General features: G+C 37.5%; 15 protein-coding genes across 15 annotated transcripts; 6 read left to right on the forward strand and 9 right to left on the reverse strand.

Moving 5' to 3' along the window:
* Nucleotides 1-32: 32 nt before the first annotated feature.
* Nucleotides 33-1277, forward strand: APR1 (proteinase A; the record flags this gene model as incomplete). Its single annotated transcript, XM_062954398.1, has 1 exon — nucleotides 33-1277. One exon carries the CDS (start codon nucleotides 33-35, stop codon nucleotides 1275-1277), a length of 1245 nt encoding a protein of 414 aa, XP_062811105.1.
* Nucleotides 1278-1557: 280 nt separating this feature from the next.
* PRCAT00004408001 (uncharacterized protein) lies at nucleotides 1558-3198 on the forward strand (the record flags this gene model as incomplete). Its single annotated transcript, XM_062954400.1, has 1 exon — nucleotides 1558-3198. The coding sequence occupies one exon, from the start codon at nucleotides 1558-1560 to the stop codon at nucleotides 3196-3198; it is 1641 nt and encodes a 546-aa protein (XP_062811106.1).
* A 199-nt stretch (nucleotides 3199-3397) lies between these two features.
* SSC1 (Hsp70 family ATPase) lies at nucleotides 3398-5350 on the reverse strand (the record flags this gene model as incomplete). Its single annotated transcript, XM_062954401.1, has 1 exon — nucleotides 3398-5350. One exon carries the CDS (start codon nucleotides 5348-5350, stop codon nucleotides 3398-3400), a length of 1953 nt encoding a protein of 650 aa, XP_062811107.1.
* Nucleotides 5351-5734: 384 nt separating this feature from the next.
* Nucleotides 5735-6742, reverse strand: PRCAT00004410001 (uncharacterized protein; the record flags this gene model as incomplete). The annotated part of the gene is made up of 1 exon (XM_062954402.1): nucleotides 5735-6742. One exon carries the CDS (start codon nucleotides 6740-6742, stop codon nucleotides 5735-5737), a length of 1008 nt encoding a protein of 335 aa, XP_062811108.1.
* A 294-nt stretch (nucleotides 6743-7036) lies between these two features.
* Nucleotides 7037-7843, reverse strand: PRCAT00004411001 (RNA methyltransferase; the record flags this gene model as incomplete). The annotated part of the gene is made up of 1 exon (XM_062954403.1): nucleotides 7037-7843. One exon carries the CDS (start codon nucleotides 7841-7843, stop codon nucleotides 7037-7039), a length of 807 nt encoding a protein of 268 aa, XP_062811109.1.
* Nucleotides 7844-8051: 208 nt separating this feature from the next.
* MCM3 (MCM DNA helicase complex subunit) lies at nucleotides 8052-10646 on the reverse strand (the record flags this gene model as incomplete). Its single annotated transcript, XM_062954404.1, has 1 exon — nucleotides 8052-10646. One exon carries the CDS (start codon nucleotides 10644-10646, stop codon nucleotides 8052-8054), a length of 2595 nt encoding a protein of 864 aa, XP_062811110.1.
* Nucleotides 10647-10847: 201 nt separating this feature from the next.
* NOC4 (ribosome biosynthesis protein) lies at nucleotides 10848-12506 on the reverse strand (the record flags this gene model as incomplete). Its single annotated transcript, XM_062954405.1, has 1 exon — nucleotides 10848-12506. One exon carries the CDS (start codon nucleotides 12504-12506, stop codon nucleotides 10848-10850), a length of 1659 nt encoding a protein of 552 aa, XP_062811111.1.
* Nucleotides 12507-13134: 628 nt separating this feature from the next.
* On the reverse strand, nucleotides 13135-13578 carry PRCAT00004414001 (60S ribosomal protein eL21; the record flags this gene model as incomplete). Its single annotated transcript, XM_062954406.1, has 1 exon — nucleotides 13135-13578. The coding sequence occupies one exon, from the start codon at nucleotides 13576-13578 to the stop codon at nucleotides 13135-13137; it is 444 nt and encodes a 147-aa protein (XP_062811112.1).
* Nucleotides 13579-14903: 1325 nt separating this feature from the next.
* On the forward strand, nucleotides 14904-16418 carry PRCAT00004415001 (sterol esterase; the record flags this gene model as incomplete). The annotated part of the gene is made up of 1 exon (XM_062954407.1): nucleotides 14904-16418. The coding sequence occupies one exon, from the start codon at nucleotides 14904-14906 to the stop codon at nucleotides 16416-16418; it is 1515 nt and encodes a 504-aa protein (XP_062811113.1).
* A 23-nt stretch (nucleotides 16419-16441) lies between these two features.
* PRCAT00004416001 (trifunctional uridine nucleosidase/nicotinamide riboside hydrolase/nicotinic acid riboside hydrolase) lies at nucleotides 16442-17458 on the reverse strand (the record flags this gene model as incomplete). Its single annotated transcript, XM_062954408.1, has 1 exon — nucleotides 16442-17458. The coding sequence occupies one exon, from the start codon at nucleotides 17456-17458 to the stop codon at nucleotides 16442-16444; it is 1017 nt and encodes a 338-aa protein (XP_062811114.1).
* A 258-nt stretch (nucleotides 17459-17716) lies between these two features.
* PRCAT00004418001 (uncharacterized protein) lies at nucleotides 17717-18415 on the reverse strand (the record flags this gene model as incomplete). Its single annotated transcript, XM_062954409.1, has 1 exon — nucleotides 17717-18415. One exon carries the CDS (start codon nucleotides 18413-18415, stop codon nucleotides 17717-17719), a length of 699 nt encoding a protein of 232 aa, XP_062811115.1.
* Nucleotides 18416-18642: 227 nt separating this feature from the next.
* PRCAT00004419001 (uncharacterized protein) lies at nucleotides 18643-18981 on the forward strand (the record flags this gene model as incomplete). The annotated part of the gene is made up of 1 exon (XM_062954411.1): nucleotides 18643-18981. One exon carries the CDS (start codon nucleotides 18643-18645, stop codon nucleotides 18979-18981), a length of 339 nt encoding a protein of 112 aa, XP_062811116.1.
* Nucleotides 18982-19288: 307 nt separating this feature from the next.
* On the forward strand, nucleotides 19289-20506 carry PRCAT00004420001 (uncharacterized protein; the record flags this gene model as incomplete). Its single annotated transcript, XM_062954412.1, has 1 exon — nucleotides 19289-20506. One exon carries the CDS (start codon nucleotides 19289-19291, stop codon nucleotides 20504-20506), a length of 1218 nt encoding a protein of 405 aa, XP_062811117.1.
* Nucleotides 20507-20582: 76 nt separating this feature from the next.
* Nucleotides 20583-21629, reverse strand: PHO86 (Pho86p; the record flags this gene model as incomplete). Its single annotated transcript, XM_062954413.1, has 1 exon — nucleotides 20583-21629. The coding sequence occupies one exon, from the start codon at nucleotides 21627-21629 to the stop codon at nucleotides 20583-20585; it is 1047 nt and encodes a 348-aa protein (XP_062811118.1).
* A 666-nt stretch (nucleotides 21630-22295) lies between these two features.
* PRCAT00004422001 (uncharacterized protein) lies at nucleotides 22296-22880 on the forward strand (the record flags this gene model as incomplete). Its single annotated transcript, XM_062954414.1, has 1 exon — nucleotides 22296-22880. The coding sequence occupies one exon, from the start codon at nucleotides 22296-22298 to the stop codon at nucleotides 22878-22880; it is 585 nt and encodes a 194-aa protein (XP_062811119.1).
* Between the last annotated feature and the right edge of the window lie 233 nt (nucleotides 22881-23113).

Below are 23113 nucleotides of genomic sequence, written 5' to 3' on the forward strand. Positions count from 1 at the left end.
TACTACAAGTAATACTAGCAAAGACCATCATAATGAGAACATCTGTTGCGTGGTTAGTTACAATCGCAGCCTCCCTTTTCATATCCTCGACGGAGGGAGCTAAACATTCAGCTAAAATGAATAGAATCCCATTGGAAGAAACGTTAGATGCTTCGAGGTTTAAGGACTACACTGCTGCAATGGCTCAAAAATATGTCAATATGTTCAATTCCGCTGCTGATGACGGCAACAAAGTTGTTTTTGGACAGAATGGTAAGCAAGAGCCACAAGTTCCATTTGTTGAGCAAGCCTCTCATGAAGCACCATTAACGAACTACATGAATGCTCAATATTTCACTGAAATTGAAATTGGAACACCAGGCCAAAAATTTAAGGTAATTTTGGATACTGGGTCATCAAACTTGTGGATTCCTTCGAAAGAATGCTCTTCCTTGGCATGCTTCTTACACTCCAAGTATGACCATGATGCTTCATCCACCTACAAGGTCAATGGCTCTGAGTTCAGCATTCAATATGGAAGTGGATCCATGGAAGGCTTTGTTTCCCAGGATCTTTTAACTATTGGTGACTTGATTATCCCCAAGCAGGACTTTGGTGAGGCAACAAGTGAACCTGGTTTGGCTTTCGTATTTGGAAAATTCGACGGTATTCTTGGCTTGGCTTATGATTCTATTTCTGTCAACAAGATGGTGACTCCTGTTCTGAATGCCATTAGCCAAGGTCTCTTGGATGAACCTCAATTTGCCTTTTACTTGGGTGATAATTCTAAAAATGAAGATGATGGTGGTGTAGCTACTTTTGGTGGTTATGAACAAACTTTATTTAGTGGTGATATCAAATGGTTACCAGTTAGAAGAAAGGCCTACTGGGAAGTTTCTTTCGATGGTCTTGGATTAGGTGATGAATACGCTGAATTGAAGTCTACAGGTGCTGCCATTGATACTGGTACCTCGTTAATTACGTTACCATCATCCTTGGCTGAGATTGTTAACGCTAAGATTGGTGCTGAGAAGAAATGGTCTGGTCAATATGAAATTGACTGTGCTACCAGAGACTCGTTGCCAGATTTTACTTTCACATTCAGTGGTTACAATTTTACGTTGTCTCCATATGATTATACATTAGAAGTTAGTGGTTCATGTATATCAGCCTTCACACCAATGGATTTCCCACAACCTATTGGGGACTTGGCAATTGTTGGTGATGCCTTCTTGAGAAGGTATTATTCGATTTACGACTTGAAGAAAGACGCTGTTGGTTTGGCCAAAGCTAAATAGAGCATCATGTATGCTATACCCTAGTTATTCAAGATTTAAAATTATTTTATAGCTTTTATTACTTCCATTTTATTCCTTTAAAACAGCTGATGACTTATTTTACCTATTCTTTTGTACAGTTTTTCTGCGATGGCTGGCTGTTGCGAAAAGGATTTTGTTATCTAGCCAGCCATTTTTGATTTGATTCGATTTGATTACATCCTCCTTAAAACCACAAACTTTAGATCACTCCTTACAATGTGTTCAAGGATCAGAGACGTATCATAAATCTATATGAGACATGTCTTATTCGTCCATTAAACTGAACCGTGAAAGCGAAGACCAATCACTAAGTGCTTCGCAGCCTCAACATGAGACTGGTGAAAGGCTTGTTAGATTGGAGATTGAGTCTTCATCTACATCATCTGTTCCTATTTCACTTCCTTATGCATATATAATGGGTAATTCTAGTTCTTTCGACACTGTGAACATGTTGATGACTAATAATGAAACTCCAAGATACTCAAACACTTCTCGTTTCAAGGATCAATCGCCGACGCCTCAAACAGAAACTACGAAAGAGGCTTTCAATCAAGTGCCAAAGAGATTTTCACACTTCATCGATGATCAGAGAAGTCCAACTTTGTTTGCTGAATGGGATGATTTAACAATCGATTCATCCATCAAAAGCAACACAAGTACAAACGAGCTATATCCTGGGTCTTCGAAGGAGCGGTCGACGCCAAGAAGTTGGGAAGCAAGGTCAAAGTCACCATCAGATCTTTTATCGAGGGATCTCTCAAAGTCAATGAGTTCTCAAGCTACTATTTTCTCAACAAGACCTGACAGCCCGTCGAGGGGTGACCTAAAAAGAAAAAAAGGTAAAACAGCTGTATCTTTGTACAGTAAAGAGAGCCGTGGTTCAGAATTATCAAGAAAGAGTGCAATACGCTTTAAGCAAGGAAGTTGGTTGTATAGACTAAGGATCCGTTTGCGAAAATTGTTTAAAAAATTCAGGGCTTTCAGATTTAACAACTTTAAAGCTTCAAGTAAAAAATCTTCAATCGCTCCTATCGCTACTCGAAGAAGAAACTCAGTGTTACGAAAGGCAAGTAGTAATACTAGAGAGGGGCCAAATAAGAGGTCAGTGAATCAAATAGTTCGGTCAAAATCTATGTCGTCAAAAATTCAGACGGGCCAAGATCTGGTTAAAAAAGGAAGCTCAGGAATATCTTTCAATACAAAATTGCCTGATAATAAACAGTACATCATAGAAGGATCTAACTCTTTCAGCAACGAGAATTCAAGAAATGGTGAGGAAATAGATAGAGACGACGAAACGGGATCGATTCCACCTCCCCCTCCTCCTCATTTAGTTTATGACAAATTGGGTAGTCCTGATAGAGACAACAACGATGTGGTTGACCTTTGGAGAAATTACCTAAGTTACGTAGTTTGCAAAAGAATCCAATTGAGACAAGAGATTTACATCTTTCAACAACTTGCGGAAAAGCGAGGACCATTAGTGTTTGGAACACCCAAGGGTACTATTCTGCAACATAATTTAAATAATGCATCAGCATTATCAGCTAGTGAAGACTCAAACAGTGACAATAGTAATGAACCGCTGGATATTGATGACTGTGAAACAAGGAGCACTTCTACAGCACTTACTGAAACAGACAACGAAAGAGTTGATGAATTTGTAGATCCCCCGGCTGAGGAATTCACCAAAAGTTATATAAATAGAAGATCGGTGTTGGGCGATATGCTAGACTATGATTCGGACATGGAAACATCTAGTCACTACCTGTCCTCATCGTCGAAGGAAGCAGATATGTCTTATTCAAAATCTGTGACTCCCCGAAGTTCTATCCATAGGGAGTTTGAGAGATATGGAACTTTGTCAAAGAGGAACGGTAGAATATTAGGATTAGCATGAAAATAATGGCATAACCAGCTTATTACATCGAATGATATTAATGATAGCTTAAATCAAATATACATTAGTAATTTATCAATATATACAAGTAAACGGAAATCTCCAGAAGTATAAAGAAGATAAACATATCCGTCGTTAGCACTTCTGCAAATAACAGAACAAAAATAAAAACTTAAAAATCTTCATTACTGTCGGCCGTCTAGTTTTTAGGTTCTTCAGACGAACCATTGTTTTCATTATTCTGGTTTTCGTTATTCTTGTATAACTTTTCAAAAACCTTCAATGATTCGTTTTGTAACTCTTCAGTCTTGTTCTTCAATTCAGTGTTGTCGACTTCTTCAGAACCTTGAGCCTTAACGACGAGCTCTCTTAATTCAGCAACTAGGGCTCTTACCTTATCAGCATCTGCAGAGTCCAATTTATCCTTGAATTCGTTCAAGGAGTTCTCAGTGTCATTGCATAATTGATCAGCTCTGTTTGCAGATTCAATAGCCTCTCTTCTGGCTCTATCAGATTCAGCGAACTTTTCAGCGTCGTTGACCATCTGTTCAATTTCACTCTCAGATAAACCAGAGGAACCTGCAACAGTGATTGATGCGTCTTTGTTTGAAGCCTTGTCACGAGCAGAGACTTTAATAATACCATCAGTATCAATATCGAAGGTGACCTCAATTTGTGGAACACCTTTTGGAGCTGGTGGAATTCCAGACAAAGTAAAGTTGCCGATTAATTTATTGTCTCTAGTTAATTCTCTTTCACCCTGGAAAACTCTAATTTCAACGGAAGTTTGACCAGCGGAAGCTGTGGAGAAGATTTGAGACTTCTTTGCTGGGATTGTGGTGTTTCTGGAGATTAATCTTGCGAAAACACCACCCATAGTCTCAATACCTAAAGACAATGGGGTAACATCCAATAACACAACATCAGTGACATCACCTGCTAAAATACCACCTTGGATTGCGGCACCCATAGCCACAGCTTCATCTGGATTAACAGATTTAGATGGTTCTTTACCAAAGATAGACTTGACTGTTTCAACAACCTTTGGCATTCTTGACATACCACCTACTAAGATAACTTCAGAAATATCGGAGGTTGATAAACCAGCATCCTTCAATGCTTTCTTACATGGCTCAACAGTTTTCTTGATCAATGGGTCCACTAAACTTTCAAACTGAGACCTTGAAAGCTTTTGGTTGATATGCTTAGGACCTGATGCATCAGCAGTAATAAATGGCAAGTTAATTTCAGTAGAAACTGTAGAAGACAACTCAATCTTGGCCTTCTCGGCAGCTTCCCTAATACGTTGGATAGCCATTCTATCTTTCTCTAAGTCGATTCCGGATTCCTTTTTGAAAGTTTCAACAATGGTTCTGACAACGGCAATATCGAAATCTTCACCTCCCAAATGAGTATTACCATTGGTAGATTTAACTTCGAAAACACCTGCACCGATATCTAAGATAGAAATATCAAAAGTACCACCACCTAAATCGAAAACTGCAACGACTTCACCATCCTTCTTTTCCAAACCATAAGCTAAAGCTGCGGCAGTTGGTTCGTTAACAACACGCAAAACGTTTAATCCAACGATCTTACCGGCATCCTTAGTAGCCTGTCTTTGAGCATCATTGAAATAAGCTGGACAGGTGACAACTGCATTCTTAACAGGCTTACCTAAATGGCCCTCAGCGGTTTCCTTCATCTTGTTCAAGATGAAACCTCCGATTTGTTGAGGAGAGTATGTTTCACCTCTAGCTTCAATCCATGCATCTCCATTTGAGTGCTTTACGATCTTGTAAGGTACTTGATTCAAATCTCTCTGCACCTCTTTGTCTTCAAAACGACGACCAATTAAACGTTTGGTGGCGAACAAGGTGTTCTCAGGGTTAACGACGGCCTGACGCTTTGCAGGAATACCTACTAATCTTTCACCATCCTTAGTGAAGGCAACAATGGAAGGAGTAGTTCTTCCACCTTCGGAGTTCTCAATGATCTTAGGGACCTTTCCTTCCATAATAGCGACGGCAGAGTTAGTGGTTCCCAAATCGATTCCGATTACAGGTCCACCAGGAGCAGCCGAAGAATTAGCACGGGAGAGTGTCGGGAGACGACGAGAGACGTTCTTCAACGAGTTTCTAGCAGCTAACATCTTTAGCAAATTTATTTAAACTAATGGGGGTTATACTTGTTCGACTAATAAAAAATAGCAACTGCCGGTGCTTATATTATATTGAAAATTTTAATGAGGTCGTGCGAGTTCCCATCAATTCTGGAAAATTCCAGAAGGAAAGTTCGGCTCGCTTCTATGAAAGCCATAATGGTAATACACTTTGAAAAATAGAATAAAGATAAAGACACAGTTGCAGAGAATAACATAAATTAAAGACTAAGTATACAGATAATACATATAAAAAAAAAAAAATTTTTTACTAGGTTGACCTTGGATGTGCAATAGCTGGGGTAATGGAAGAACGGAACATGATCAACAATTTTAGGCAGGATCGGAACAGAAAAATTGCTCGAAAAAATTAAGTTAGCTTATCAAATCTGCGGGTAAGTTACCGTTCATCACCCATGTTAAGGACTTATCTCCCCTGAACTCTTCGATATACCGTATGATCTCCTCTGCTGGTTTGTCATATTTCTGCATTCCTCTAGCAATAGCATCACATAGTTTCTTGCGTCGTTGATATCTTTTTGATTCTTTGGACCTCGAATCACCTCTCCATTCATGCTTTCCATATTTGTTGTCCATTTCGCAGAGAGGTGGTTGACCACGAAATCCTTTTGTGAACTCGTCATATATCTCTTTAACAGTCATTGGGTTATGAAGAAAATCTATGTTTATCTTCGGTTTTTTTGTAGCTGCAAGAGCATCATTATATGGCGCATCTGAATGGGGAGCGCTGTCTGTGTCTCTTCTCTTTGAATAAGATCTTTTCCTAGCTTTCTCTGGATGACGCTGTGCTTGTGCTGCGACTGCAGCAACTGCAACATCATGTAACGCAGGGTCCATATTACTATCAATATGCACTGGCTGAGAAGATAAATCTTGTCCTGGAATATGCTGCTGTACCTGATCTCGAACCTGCTGCTCTACTTGATCTCGAACCAGTCGCTGTACATCCTCCACTTGATGATCTACTTGCTGCTGAACATGCTTTTGAACGTCATTGCTCTGCTCAACTTCATTGTCTTGAATAGCCTGCAATGAGCTTAGTATCGCGTGTTGATTCTTGTTCTCAAAAAAATCAGACATCAATGCAGTCAATTTTTCGATTTTGCTGTTCTGATAATCAAAGACATGTCTTAGGTATGATAACTCTTGATTTACTGCTACGAGTTTTTCACTTTCAATTTTATTAATACTTTCATGTATCTTGTTAAAACTATCTTGGATGTAGTTTGCGGTATAGACATTCACATCAACATCACCCCTTGAGTGGGCATTACTTGCTCCTTCAAACTTTCCATCATTCCTTAAGCTTTCGAGCCTCCCACTGTTGTCTAATTCTTCTGGATTAGTAGACATCTCCTCCATGCCTCGTGCTTACTGAAATCGTTTTATTGCAAAATGTCGGGGGATTTTGTAGAATAATAACTTAGATAAACAAACATGAGACTTTTTTCTCATAAAACTAACAGTTTGACGATATTTTACAGATAAATGTCCTGCACATTGTATTATTGTCCCTTGAGATTCAAGGTGTGTAAAAGGAAAGAAGGAAATTAAATAAGTCTGCTACTAAGATTCTAATGCTATCGAATTCGGGATCATTTCTCTTTTATTACTGACTTCAGGTTAAATTCATTCTATTTTATCATTATGCTAAATTTATATTTGGTCATCACTTGTATTAGTCATTGCGGGTCCAAATAGTGCAAGCATGCCTATGCAAAATCCATTTTGATTGACATATATCACTCTGCATCTTCCAGTAACACCACTGATAGTTTCTGTGATATCTCTAAGGTCGTCAAGATCCAGAGTTCTTGGCAAAAATAACCCATAATTTTCGGCATACTTCGAAATGCTCGTACATAGCTCATACACTGAGAAAGGCTCCATTTCAGTCAACCTGAAAGGGAATTTCTTATGCTTGTAGGAAGGGCCTCCCCATGGAGGAGAGCAGAATATAAAATCAAATGGATAAGGGGATCTGCTTTTAATGTCGTCTGGGATCCAAGATGTATTTAAAGATCCATCTTCATGATCCTTGGATAGCTTATTCCAGTCACCGACAACGGGCCATAACTTATGGTCAACTCCGTATACGGCAGCATTATGCATCGTACAATTGACGTTGACAGGTTGAATATCTATTACTCCGACACGGTCAAAATACTTCGCAAGTTGAATACTATTCCCTCCACCACCGCTACAAACATCTAAAATCTCTTTGGCATCGGGTAACATTTTGGATACTATTTTCGCAGTATATCTGGCAACAGCCTCTGGTGTCACCGAATACCATAATTCTGATGTCATATAGACACCCTCATCATATTTTTTGAAAAGTTTATATCTTTTTTGCCAGTATTTTTTGCATTTGTCAGGAAGCGTATAATAAGTGTGCATTAACAATTCCTCATCTGTGCCCGTATTAGACTCAAGGTCTTCATCCTCAGTATCTTGAGACATTGCTTGAGCTCCCGAAGAGCTTGTGGCCAGCTGTGGAATTTTTTGCGCATGAGAAAAGCGATGGCTACTGCATAATTTAATCATCTCGATTTACTGAATCAATTCTATGGTCTAAGAATACACTAACAAAATTATATATATATATATACTACCATAATATTGATCTAAACTGATCTCTTTCTTTTTGTCTGTGATTATAGCTAGATTCTCAAATTTTCCAAACTTTTCCTTCTCCCATATATATTTTGTTTTCGTCTTGCATCTTTTGAAGAGCTCTATCAATTTCAAGTAGTCCAAAGAGCTCTTCTTGCGGCAATCCTTCATTTACTGCCTCTATTACTTGCTCAGTTGGGCAAGAGTTAGACTCATTGTCAAGAAGTGGCGAGTTAATGACCTTGGACATGAGCTTGAGGAAAGATGAATATCTCTCAGCACTAATGTCAGTTGTTAATGCGTTTGCTTTATTTGCATTTTCAGTTAAGGCAGATACATGTTCCGTAGACAGCTGTGATTGAGATATGTGCAAATTTTCGAGATGGTCCTCAACGTCAGAAGAATTTTCAGGGACATTTTCTTCTTCCTCTTGGTCTTGAGGTGGAGGAGGTGTGGTAGAAGGTGTACTTTGTTGTGGATCAACTTCTCTTAATCCCCGTGTTGACCTTGTTCTGACAGTGGTAGCCCTCGGTATAATCTCTTCGTCGCTGAGGTCACTGTCTTCTTCCTCGTCTTCTTGCTCGCTGTCTAGAGGGCTTGTTCTTTGTTTTTTAGAACGAGACTTCTTAGCGACTTCCTTGAATAGCGCAAACCTCAACATTTCTTCTGCCACTTTCGCATCCTTCACTTCAATAGTCTTCGATAATCTAACCTTTGCATGAGCCGTCGCTAAACGAATTAAAGTTTCTAAAGTTCTAGCAGTTATGGGTGCTGTATGTCTCTGATTATTATCAATTAGATCATTCCTGAGCGCAGAGTATGTCATTACAATATAATCTGATGCCCTTTTAGTCAAAACCGGTTTGATTCTCTGTTTCGCATACTGAATATACTTTCTTAAAAATGGAATGGATAATATATTTGGTGTCTTTCTAGATCTTGATGCTTGAATACCAGCATGGAATAAAGCATTGAATTTTTCAAAAATTGGCTGTTCTAGTTCTTCTTCTTCATTTGTTTTATCATCACCAACCGCCAACGACAAGTTTGCTTTTTCTCTTACGGGTTCACCTTCGAGCAAGCCTGGGGGAATAAACCGGTGCATTCTCAAAACATGCTCAGATATAATTCTATCTTTTGCAGGCTGAATATCATCAGTTACCACAAATAATAAATCGAAACGAGATAGCAACGAGTCTGGTAGTGCTATATTCTTGTGTGGATCTTTATGGACATCATACTGTCCAAACACTGGATTCGCTGCTGCGATGACTGAGCAACGAGCATTCAATGAAGTGTGAATTCCCGCTTTTGCGATAGTCACAGTTTGCTGTTCCATGACTTCATGAATAGCGACACGATCAACGTCTGACATTTTATCGAATTCATCGATACAAACGATACCTCTATCTGCTAAGACCATTGCGCCAGCTTCCAACCTTCGTTCGCCCGTTTCTTTATCCGTTGTGACTGCCGCAGTCAAACCAACACCAGATGAACCCCTACCAGTAGTTGCTATTGCCAAGGAAGCAGTATTTAGAACGAATCTCAAGATTTGTGATTTAGCTGTCGAGGGATCACCGACCATTAAGATATTGATATCACCTCTCAAGTGAGCACCATTGTCTAGATTTTTTTCAACACCCCCAAGAAGCATAAGCAACACTGCCTTTTTAATATAGTCATGACCATAGATGGAAGGAGCTAAAGAACTCGAAAGAAGGTCAAAAATATTCTTGCTTTTAGATAATTTGTTGATATTTCTTATATCTTGATCGGTTAGTTTTTCTTGTGAAGCGACTCCAGTTGATCTAGCATGTAACGGGTACACAGAATTTGCTAAAATTACAGTCTTAAAACTTGAGCTATTGTTCACGGCACCTCCTAATGCACGATAGACTCCCACAATTTGAACACGATCCCCGGGCTTGCATAAGTCTACCAAGTCATCATCTAAAATCACATCTATCGACCTAGGTAATTGCCCTGCAGGTGCTGTTTCTGGCATTTCTTGCACAGAAATCTTCTGATGATCCCTGTAAGTCGAGTAACCATATTCAGTCGTTAATTTATTTCCGTCAAGATCTTCCGTGGGGTAAATAGCAGCAACAGAAATAGGATCAAAAGACGTTTGTTGATCACGGTACTCTCTAGCGTAAAACCTGCTGGTCTTTTCTGCGTAATGCACGGACCTTATAATCTTTGGACGAACTAATGAGGCTCTTGTAACTATCCCTTCAATTGAGATCATTTTGGATATATGTAATGAATTGATCGTCCTTGGGGTAACATGATGGTCGCCGAGTGAACCCTTAAATGACAAGTAGAATTGTTGATCTTCTTCTATTGTGTCAAATCTTGAGTCTGTAGGGTCATAGATAGTGAGAACGGTATCCCTTAAAGCTCTCTCACAAGCTGGCAAGAAATCGGCAGGGGAAGATAATAAGCCTTTCCAAAAATCTCTATCAAATTCCCTTACCTCGTCTAATACAACACATAGTCTGTATCGTCCTTTCATTAACATTTCCTTTATCAAAGTTCGATAATCCATTCCCTCAGGCCCTATTGTATCCAAGAATTCTTGGAACCTCCTCACTCTGTCACCAAAGACAGCATCAATAGGCTGATCACTAATTGTAGTATCCTCCATTTATTCTCCCTTATATCGTTTTATTTCGTTATACTACTAAGTTGATATGAGGATTCTTAAGAATTTAAGCAAAGTTTAAGATGGGCAAGACTGAGGCAGGAAAAAAAAAATATAAACGCGTTAAATGATATTTCCCAAAGTGGAAAAATTTCGCACCCATCTTGTATCAGACATCGAACATCTATTACTATTTACGAACGTCTATAAGGACCAATTTGTAACATAACTACTAGTAGCAACACTCTCATCTTCATCGACAAACAACTTGTCAAAACTTTCAAATTCTAGGGCTACTAGTCCTTTATAGTTTCTTGTCTTTTCGCTTTCGAGCAAAGTCACATAACTCCAATCTAAAAAGTCCTCCATGTTGTAGCTATTCTTCCTGAACGGTTCACCAAATATCTTCGCAAGTGTTGCAATGTTGGGATGATAATGAGACATTATTGTCTCGAGTTCCCATAAAGAAGAGTCCATCGCCTTTGTTTGGAGCGGGTTCGTCTCTTGATTGTCATATGGGTCAGTATAAGAAGTTGCTTTGCTTGAAGCAATGTTATGGATCAATACCATGCAAGAAGGGTGTCTTCTCAACAAGTTATATACAAATGGTATTATTATAACAATACTGGGAGCGCTTGCCGTCAAGGATAAACGAGAAAGCCTCTTTATGAAGGATGCAATCAATTTGGATGACAAATGAGTAGATGAAAGAAAAAGATCACACAATCTAAAAAACCTTGACCTGTACCGTGTACTCAAAAGATCCGGAGTAAGTAAAGAGTATAGCTTTGTATAAAAGTCAGGATATTCCAAATTATAGCGTTTCATCAATTCATATAGAGAATTCAAAGCAAGAATGGGTACTATTGCATCATCTTGTGCATCATATGAATCCGTCAAGAAGTCCATCAAACGTTCAGGTTTTGTCAAATATGGGATAATCCGCTTATGTAAGATTAAAAGAATTCCTTTATATTGCAGGGATGTCAAAGGGAAGGATAATAAGGTTAAAAGACTGTTCTGGTAATTTGATTTGAAACTTGAAGACTTGTAGGCAATGGATGGAAGTTCTGATTCAATCCAAGTCTTCTGTACTTTTAACTCATCAGAGCTCTCTTTGAATAGTAATGGGACTTTTATTATGGAATAATAGTTTGCAAATATTAACCTCAACTCTTCTTTATTTTTATTGGAATTCCATTCAGAGAGCACCTGCTCCAAACTCTTATTCAAATAGAATTGCAAATCCCAATAATCTTTGAATATTTCAATAAACTCTATGATGCAAAAATTATCGGAAGATCCATCCGCAACTATATCACCATTTTGGCTCTGTAGAAGAGCTAATACAAGACTCTGGTATGTTGATGTAGGGAAGTAAAATTCGTGGACGCTAGGCTTTAAAAAGTGGCTTTCAACTTTAATCAAATTTAAATAGAGCTCTAATGCATCAATCTGCAAGGAAGTCAGGTAAGTCAATTTATACTTTAGAAGACGAAGTAATATATCTTTGAATGATTGATATTTTTCTATAAGCCACTTCACTATTAAAGATTTATTTTCATCGTAAGACTTTTTGCTCACCAACATATGGTCTTTAGCAACCTTTTGAAAACATTGGAATAGCACTAAAGCAATCTTACGGCCACACATCTCATATTCCTCGTTCGCTGTGGTACCTAAGGATTCTATGACATCTTGTAACTGTTTGATTAAAGGAACAAAACTGTTATACTTTTTTGAACTGATAATCTGGTCTCCATACTCTTGAATTTCTTTTATTGTAAGCAATGAAGTTCCTTTTTTTTTATTCGCTTTTTGTGACAGACCCGCAGAGGATGGTCTCTTTCTCTTTGAACCCATATTATTCAGTCTTATTTGTTGTGATCAGTAGCTCATCAACTCTTACAATTTTATGAGATGAGTTCAGATGCAGGCTACCAAATTTTTCAGATTAGTTACCCGGTATTGACAAGGAATATAAAAATATGAACGAAATTTTTCCTGATAATTGGCACTCTTGTCTTCGTATGACCTTCCAAGTTTTTACACTACATGATGAAATCTCGCGTTTATTCTGACAATTCCCTTTGAAGTTGTAGTCTTTCGTAAAGATGGATTCCTTCGAAAATGCTTTTCCATACGGGAAAGCTGGGTTTTATTGGAGATGGTGTTTGGCGCAATCTACTTGTTACATTATAAGCAAAACGCCTAGGAGAACTTCTGACCCTTCATTCTACTTGAAATGGTCATACAGGGATTCATGAGTGAATTCATGAGTGAATTCACGTATACTAAAGTTGATTGACGATATTTAAATATTCTGATATGTAGTGACGGATTAAGAGTTCGTCAGTTTCGTGTTTGATTCACTTTTTATTTGACCACAATCTAATTATACAAACCTATACAAGGGATATAAAGTTGGCTAATAAATTTCCCGAGCTTCAAATTTAAATTATTAAAAAAGCTTTAGTGAGATAACGTATGCTTAAATGAGGGTTTCGTAGGCGACTGGAGCTAAAGTTTGTGGTACATTAGATTCAGCGGAAATAATTCTGGCTTCTCTTGGCATAGCTGGTTGTCTCTTTAAGTTGATTTTCTCACCCTTTTCTTTTGCTTCTCTCTTCAATCTAGCATTTTCTTTGACTCTGTTCAAGAACTCTTGACGACAGGCAGAGTGCTTAACATGCTCGATTCTCAAGTTAACTCTCTTCTCGATATACCTGTTACCAACAATCTTGTATACAATGACACCTATGGAAGACTTAGTGACATTAAAAACAACACCAGTTTTACCCTGGTAGTACTTGTGGGGCATACCTTTTTGAATGGAACCATTAGCCTTAATGTCAACAATGTCGCCGACTTTATATGTCTTCAAGTAAGTCGAAAGAGCAATAGCTCCGTGCTTCTTGAAGTCACGTTGGAACATGTAACGTGTTCCTGATCTGTAACCATGACTATAGTAGTTTGTTAGTATTTGTTATTAAGCTTTTGCGTGAATTTCAGAAACAATAATTCACATTCACATTCCTGGCACTCATGATCGGTTTCTAAGTAGGGGAATCTTTCTAGTCCTGACTATATTAATGTTAAGTCATTAATCTTGATTTTTTGACTTCAAAATGATGAAAGACTTGCCAGAATTGATACCTTTAAGTTCATTCCTTCCAACTAAGTAATCTTTATCTCAAGTCTTCATTATGTATTTCCCAGTCGCCCCTCAGATTCCGAGACTTGTCAAATGTAGATGTGATTATCAGCTTCATGTTACCAGTTACTTACGTTTTAGCCATTTTTTAATGTTGATATCCTTACTTAACAACTGGTTTACAGAGTTCAATTCTTATTAATTTCGATATACTACTGAAAATTTTCCAAATACTATATGCAGAATTTTCAATTTTACGTGCGCTAGTAATTTTTTTGAAAGTCAGGTGATTGTATGATCCTCAGGGTAGAAGACCTCTTTCTTTATCAGAAATTGTTATCTATACGCTTCATTCCTCAATTTCTACTTCGTCATCTTCTAAAACATAGCTGTATCTATCAGACAGGCACAGTACCTTATGGTAGCTCTTTGTTGAGATTTTACTAGGGACAGCTTTCAAGCAGCATAGCAATAACTAAATAAACTTCCGAGGAGATTGCAAAACGTGTACATTTTAATTCCTATATTTCCAACTTCAGAGGACAGCTTTCACAAATCAAAAAATCTGTGTTCCATCGAACGACAGTCCCTTTAACTATAATTCTAATAGCGGTCGTAGTCCTACATTTTGCTGGCGGTGCATCGACATTTGCAAGAAATGCGAAAGTAGGTTAGCGAGGTTCTCCCCGCTTTGTTCATTCTCTTCCACTAGCATTACCGATCAAAAAACGATAGGCAGGACAAATTTGACATATGTAAAATAAAAACATCGCGACCAAGCCTCACTGTTTATATCAATTTTCCTAGGGACTAACATCAAACTTCCAAATTACCATAATATCATTGAGTGCTAATAACAAATTGCTAACAATATAACTATCTCATTGAAATTGTTAATTATAAAACGAAGCTAAGTGACGCATTCTAATTGAACATAATCTCAAAATCTTTCGCCAGAAACATTGATAACTTGTCAGGTTAAAAGGTGAGCACAATTCCTCGAATAATCAAACATATTTGGGTTCTGGGACCTCATATACGAATATTTTATTCAAAGTTAGCAAGCCCTATAAGTCGTACAAAACAATTCTACTGTTTTTAAAACTATGTACGAAGAGCTAAAGCCGTTGGAAAAAAAAAATCAACATGGAGTTTTTGGACGCTTCTTCTTCGTGTTTGTTTCCTTTATTTCCTCGTTCATTTTCGCTACAGTGCTAGCAACATGTGGTCTATTTTATCACTGGGGCCAAAAGCTTTCGGGGGCAGAGAAATACAACGTTGGAACTGATGAGAAGCATGCCAGTTCTTACACGCCTCAAGAACCATTCCCAAACTTAGATAAAATGAAGCCATCATCTGACTTGAGGTACTATGCGTTGCAGCTAGAGCTAGATTTGGAGGTATATAAAATTACTACCGAAGATGGGTATGTTCTTCCATTGCATCGATTAATTGATCCAAAAGAGACTGTTTTAGAGAGACAAAATAGAAAGCCTATTTTGTTACAGCACGGGCTACTCGCATCTTCGGGATCATATATAACGTCTGGTCGTAACTCATTGGCCTATTATTTTCTAGGTGCCGGCTTCGACGTCTGGATGGGTAATAATAGAGCATGCTTTGAACCGATTCATACTCACTTCACTGGTAACTTGATGAATTCAGAGAAATATTGGGACTGGGACATTAGAAATCTTGCTTATTACGATTTACCTTGTATTATACAAAATGTCTTAGCCCATAAGCCAAATCATGAGAAATTAGTTTTAGTTGGGCACCTGCAAGGGTGTACACAATCATTTTTAATGTTAAAAAATGGGAACCTTTCACATCTTCACAAAAATATTGAATTTTTCTTTCCATTGGCACCAGCTATTTTCCCCGGACCTAGTTTTCATGATAGAGCATTTATCAAATTCATGCATAATAAGGGCAATTTAGGCTTTAAATTAATTTTTGGATGCTGTGCCTTCATGAGAAACTTGACTCAGACTCGTTATTACCTTTATTCTACCAAGATTTTTGCTTTTTTGGCATATATACTTTTTAAATACTTGTTTGGGTGGACCGCTAAAAGATGGGGTCCACATAAAAAGGTATGGCATTTTCATTTCATATTTATTATGAGTTATGTTTCCTCGAGGCTCATGACCTGGTGGCTCAGTCATTGGGTTCCTGAAGGTTTCTCTAACCAATTGCAGCCAAAGGAAGCCTACGATAGTGGAGCAAACTATGCATTTATCCCAGAGGAGCAAAGTATACCAGAAAAAGATGATTCCAAGAGCTTCTTTCCATTCAAAAGGCCATGGTTTGATAATTTAGAAACTACAGTACCAATGGTTATTTTTGATTGCGAGTTAGATTTCTTGGTGGATTGCAAGCGACTTATTACACACATGAGGCATTATGAAAATTCCTATAAAGAAGGTTCAAACTTTGAAGTAGTTGAAATTCGGGGATACAACCATGTTGATATCACCTGGGCAGACGATGTTATAGGAACGGTTGGTTACGTGATTACTGATAAACTTAAGAGTTTAAATGCCACAGAAATTACTGAAACAGATATTGAGAAAGATGATGATTCGAAACATATAGCTCAACCCCCTAATAATAGTTAAAGCTTTATAGCTAACGAAATTTATCATTCAGCTCTTAGTATATTTTTTTCAGCATTTTTTATAGCCTCTGAGACATCAGCCCAAAAATTTTTAATGTCTATTTCGGTGCCCACATAAGTTCCGTTCGCTTCTTCTAAGGATTTATCATAGGTATCGTTGATGATGATACTTTCTCCTTCCCTTTTTCCTTCCAAAATCACATCTAATTTGCGTCTAAGATATCTGAAGCAAGTATTTCTCTTATTTCTGTTTATCAAAGGAATTAAAGCGTAAATGGCGACTGGATCATGAATCGGTGCGCCAGAAAAACCTCTTGATTTGTAGACTTCTCCAAAAAACGCCAAAATGCTATTGAGATTTTTTCTAAGTTCCGTATTGTGGTCCTTATTGTATATTTCATTCATAACTTTATCATCAGCCACTGCTTGGTGAGTTAAGTTCAACGGAGCAAGAAACACTTTTCCGCACACCTCTTCATCGGTCACGATGTTATGTGCTGCTTGGGGATCACCATAGAAATTGAACTCTGAGTATGGAGTGATGTTTCCTAAGTTAATAGCACCACCCATAATGGTAATATATCTAATCTTACTTTTCAATTCGGGATATGCAGAAAGAAGCTTAGATAAATTTGTGAGTGGACCCGTACAAGCGATACATATTTTATTCTCGTTGTCCAAGATAGCCTCACGAATGGCTTTCAAATAGCTCATATCCGTAGACTCAGTAAGAATTGTTTCTTTCAACACATCAATGCCTCCTATGCCAGCTCTCCCATGCACATTTGTCGCAAATCTATTTGGCACCACCAAAGGCTCGTTAGAACCTCTATAAACCTTTATTTCATCTTGCTTAAAACCAAACATCTGTAGTACTGCTAATGCATTATGTGTCGTATGATCTAGCGACACGTTTCCGTGAACAGTGCTTATTCCTAAGATTTTAAATGACGGGTGTAGCGATGCCAATAAGATTGCAAATACATCATCGTTTCCTGGATCGCAGTCCAACCAGATTGGTATCTTTTCGTCTACCGTCATCTCTTCAAGGGATCGCAAAACTTAATATTGTTTCAAGCTAGCACCTCCTCGGTTACATAAAGCTATTGAGCAAGTTTGACTCTATAATGTGTTGTAAGATAAATAACTAACTTCTAAACTAGACACACCTGTTCGCCGCACAAGTGTAAACCTGATGCGTCTCACGTGCCCAACGCCGTTGCGTACACAGAAATACCGAAATATCAACCGGCCCTATATAAATAGCAATCAAACGTTCAAGAGATGCATTCCTTACTCCTAAAGTGCACTTCCGAGATATAAAGCAGGCTCTTCTATGTTGTAATGTTCATAACTGAGTACACCTACTCCACCAGCATCTAAAATAAACTGAGGATTGGTATTGATTTGACGTCCAACCCACCGTGCAGCAAAGCATTTAAGGATATGCCCGTGTGCAACCAACATAATATCGCAAGCTGTATTGTTTTCAAAAGCTTCTCTATGTATCAGACGAATCTTTTCAATAAGACGATCAACTCTCTCTTGAACTTCGACATGTGTTTCACCGTTTTCACAGCCATCGGTCCAAATGCTCCACTGTTTTCCTGGAGGATCAATTCCTCTATCAATCCTTGACTTTCTAATATCTGCAGTCACCATGCCCTCATAATCACCGTACTCCCATTCACGGATGTCATTTGACTCGATAATTTTGATATGTTTCTTATCGGAAGCATCAACATTCTCCAAAAGTAAATTTGCGGTCTGCTTTGCTCTCGTTCTTGGTGAGATGAAAACTGTAGTCAAATGGCTAGGTTTAACGGGGTGCAAAGGTTTATTACCTACGAGATAATTCGCCGTAGTTTTCATTTGCTCTACACCAAATTCCGTCAAACTAAGATCTGTGACAGAAGTATACTGGCCCGATTTCGACCATTCTGTCTGGCCGTGACGAACGAAAACAACTCTTGGTGCTGGTGCTCTAGAGGAACTCATATTTAAAAGAAAGGAATTCAAATTTGATTTCAACGGTCGTCGTACCTTTCACTTTATTGCGATAGAGTTATTGATGTTTATGTGCAGTATGGTTGAATAATTGAAATATTCTCATGGGCGGTTTTGTTTGAAATGTACAAGGGTCCCTTATTCCCAAGTGAGAATAGTAAGGAAACTAAATACCAAAAAGTAGGATTTTCAAAATATTTGATATCTAATCTGCTCAAATGACTAGTAAGAAAGAAATAGGCGCAAAGATCCTTGCTTTGTTGAAGACATTGCCCAAGGATAGAATACAACATACTGCCAACTTCAAGGAATCTCAAATTGCTAGATTCCTGAATGAGAACTATATCAATGGAATAATGGAAAAAGACTTACAGTTACAATACTTATCACTTAGAGATCTTGTCAATGACAAGTATAAAAACTATTACAAGTTGGACGAGAAATTGATACGACCAAAGGGCAACCCTCACTATTATGAAAGGTTATTGACTGAATTGAAAGGTGAAAGCAAAGAGACGCTCTTTACTGCTATTAAGACTGTTATATTTGGGAAGTGATGTGTATGATATTACGTTTTCATTTTTTTTTTTTCCTATTTCATTTCACATCACTGGCATGTAAATATCAACATAGAATTCTTGTTCATAGAATAAAAGGCTAATTTCATTTATTCATTAATAATCCAGATTGTAGAAAGAAGTATTTAAGAGCATTTAAGTAATCTATAAGTGTAGTTCTGATGAGAGAAAAGTTTTCGCTAGCGAGATCGGTTAACATCGAGAAAATGCAATAGGTGTACTGAATATTGGCGCTAAAAATATAGTCCAAGCGACTAATTTTTCCTTGAAATACGAAGATTCGAAGATGGTAGTGTTCACCTACATACGTAGATACCCTTTACGATCTCTTTTGATTGTAAGTTCGATCATCGGTTTCATATATTGGATTACAACGCTGAGGGATTCATATTCGCCTGAAGAAATCAACTCATTGCTTCAAAATAAAGATGAGAGCATTCTTTCGCTCAAAAAAGTTGAATTGTCTGTCCAGTCATTGAAATCCCCTTACTTGTCTGAGAATAGTTTTAGAATAAAAAATTGGGATACAAGTGGTGGGACTTTGGTTAAAAATCATGACTACATTAGATTGACGTCTGATAAGCAACATCAGGTCGGTAACATGTTCTGTAAGCTTCCAATCCAGGCTGATTCATTTGAAATGGAGGTCACTTTTCGAATTCATAGCAAATCTTCCAGTTTATTCGGTGATGGTTTCGCTATCTGGTTTATTGATCAGAAGTCAGACATCGGTGATGTGTTTGGAGCTCAAAATTATTTCAGAGGACTAGGAATCTTTATCGATACATACAAGAATGGGAAAAGAGGGCATTTTCCTTATGTGAATTTGATGTTGGGTGATGGTCAAACTGCTTATGATAAAGACGAGGATGGCTTCAGCACCAGATTGGCGGGTTGCACAGCTAATAAGGTTGTCAATCCTGAAAGTGGACAAACGAAAGCTAGAATTGTGTATATCAAGGACGGTTATTTCTCACTAGACTTTAACTACGACGGTGTTGATGGAAAATGGAAAAATTGTGTCACGCTAAGCGATGTTCACTTACCTCAAGTAAAATACTTAGGCTTTACAGCCGAAACAGGAGATATATCACAAAATGTTGATGTCATAGAGAATAAGATTTATGCTCTTTACAAGTCTGAGGGTAGTTTCATTACGTCATTTGATGAATTAGAAGAACTAATGGGAAAAAAGGAAAAATCGATCGAAGACAATAAAAAGAAGAACGGTCGTCGTGGAAGGAATAATACTAAACAACGGAAGTCAGTTCGGAGACTTAGAAATGCTGAGAAAAGAATCAAAGAACGAGAAAAGAAACAAAGATTAGAAAAGTATGGAGATGAAAATGCTCATTTTTTCAATAGACTTCTTAAAAAGGCTAGACTTGTTCTCAAAATGATATTATACTCATCTGTAGTAATTTTTTTACTTTGGGTAAGCTTTACTGTCTACAGAGTACAAAAGCAAAGGAGAAAACCAAAGGTCACTGGGTTATTAGATTAAATTAAATTATTAATATTGCATAAATTAGGTATATAGCAAGACAAACACATTTCATTTGTTTTTTGAGCTATTTTATCTATTTCCTTTTTCTAATTGAATTATTATTGTTCGTACCATTTTTCAACAACGAAGAGTTGTTTGCAGCATTTAAAAGCTTATCATTGTCGGCACTTTTTGTGGTAATCGTAAGACCATAAACATAGCGCTTTATTCCAAATGCCTTATGAATCGATTGAGTAAGTAAGCCTTCCTTAGGAGCATTTAAAAACGGACTAAGCTCGTAAGACTCTTTAATCAAACCGAAATGGTTATTTTTTAATGTTTTAACAAAATCTTTATCGAAGGAGTACGCTTGAGCGGTAATGTAGATTTTGCAGCCTTCTGAATCATATTTTCCCTTTGTATTCTCTTCAAATAGTTGCCTTGATCTTAAAACCGCCCAATCAAGTAGTAACTTATCAAAGTCAACTTTAGCGAAGACTTTCCGCACATTTAATGAAGTAATTAAAACATAGAAAGTACTTGCAGTTGATTTTTCAGGCAACAGTTTTAATGTGATTATGGCAATTGGCGATTCACGATATGTTATGATGTGAGTGTTATCCCCATTTTTGAGCAATTTTAATTCCTTAGGTGAAAGAGCTTCCTTATTTTTGGACGGCAATTTTGCAAATTTGACTAGATCAAATCCGTACAATTCCTCTATCTGTTCCTTTCCTGTCAAGCTATCACTAATTGCCTTAAATTCATCGCTGATCAAATAGGTAGATATACCGACCACTCCAAAAGTCATCACTAAAATTGGAAAGATAGTCGTTATCTGGTATTTCATGTCATTGCTCTTCTTCAAATATTGAAAAAAGTCTCCCAAACTATTTGAAAGTTCAATGTAGTCATAAATTTTAAATATTAAATATCCAATAGTTGTTACCAAAATGAATAAAACTGAAAAAGGATGCCAGAAAACATGACGATTCAATTTTGACTGTAATTGTCTGAAATAATCCCCATGTAGGTTCAAAGATGCCTCAGATAGGTCTGGCCTCAAGCTAGTGGTACTTAAAGTTGGTTTCGTTTGGGCATCTAAAGGCACGTTCAAATTTAGTTCCTGTTGCTTCACCATCTTCCAGATAGTTCAAATAATCTATGGTATATTCCCTCCTTTACTACGTAATTTTACTACGTGAAGTTGTATTAAATGGAGGATATATCAAAGATCAAAAATTATGTCAGTTGCTATTTTACTGGCAACGACGTTACAAACCTTCAATGGATTAAATCTTTGAAAATGTTAAATTTGTTTTATTGATAGAGATGGAAAATTTTTAGATCGATCTCAAACACGTGGCTTTCTATTTTAGATATGAAGTTGCAAAGTTGCAAATACTCAGGAATTGAAATTGCCTGTCACTTCAAAGATAGAGCTCTTACACGAAGATCGCCATCGTATATATCAAACATGTATTGTGTATCTCATGTCTACCATCCTTTGATGTAAGGAACACGCCTTTCTTTTTTATAAGTGTTAGTCTAACTTAAGAAGTGATTCTATTTGAAATCGGGCGACATATCGCAACTCTGACACATACCTAGTGAGTAGATTGCGTGTTAAATCAGGTCTAACAAGCATTGTAATTGCATATTGGGACAAACTGTAGGTTTTGTGAAAAGATTATTGTAGGCCACAAAGAGGATTTCTGAGTGATATTTCGCAGCTATATGCGCTCCATTAGTTATATTTAATAAACAGTAAACTAGATACGACTACAATAACCAAAGCAACCTTCAGATGTACGAAGAAAACAACCACAAAAGTGCCCTTAAGGAAAGACTAACAAATTTCAAAGATAAATGTAACAGAAATAAAGGTGGTGGATGGTCAGGATACCTCACTAGTGCTTTCCAAATAGTTCAAGACGCAATTCAAACGATATGGGACCAAAAAGAAGAAAACTTGATCCTGTCAATCTCACCAAGAAATATTTCACAACTAGAAACTTCGAATCCTAAACATCTGGCTAAACTGACAACAGAGATTAGAGTTATAGATGAAGATATGGAGTGTGTGAGGAAACCCAAAAATGAAGGAGACGTGGTCCTCTTCGGATTACCATCATTATACATTTCTGAGTCTGAAAGCTCATCTACAGATTCAACATTTATCAACAATTCAGATTACGTGAATTTTGGCCATTCAACTGACAGAGACATGAACTTCGAAGGAGGAAGTGAAACTGAATCCGGGAGAAGTTTACCCAGTCTCTACTCCAGCAGACTTACTACTACATCACCATCCTCTAATTGGCCATCAGTGACTATAAATGATGCTCCTGAACTCTTGATGAAGAAAGTCAGATATTCAAAAGAGTTTTGAATCAATTTTCAACATCTATTTGAAGTTTTTACATAAATTTGTTCAAGTTTATTAAATTAGAGCTATGAAAAAAATCAAGAAGCCAAAGGAGCGGTAAACGCATATATTCTTGCTATCAATAAGTTAAATCTTCTCTATGAAGCTCGTTTTCATGTTCTTTACCCAAAACCAGCTAAAAATGGGGTTTTGCAATAAAATCGATCGTGCAGCAACCACTGCAGTAATGAAATTTC

The sequence above is a fragment of the Priceomyces carsonii genome, assembly GCF_900007245.1.
Source record: "Priceomyces carsonii strain CBS4050 genome assembly, scaffold: Debaryomyces_carsonii_scaffold_5, whole genome shotgun sequence".
Taxonomy (NCBI): Eukaryota; Fungi; Ascomycota; class Pichiomycetes; order Serinales; family Debaryomycetaceae; genus Priceomyces; species Priceomyces carsonii.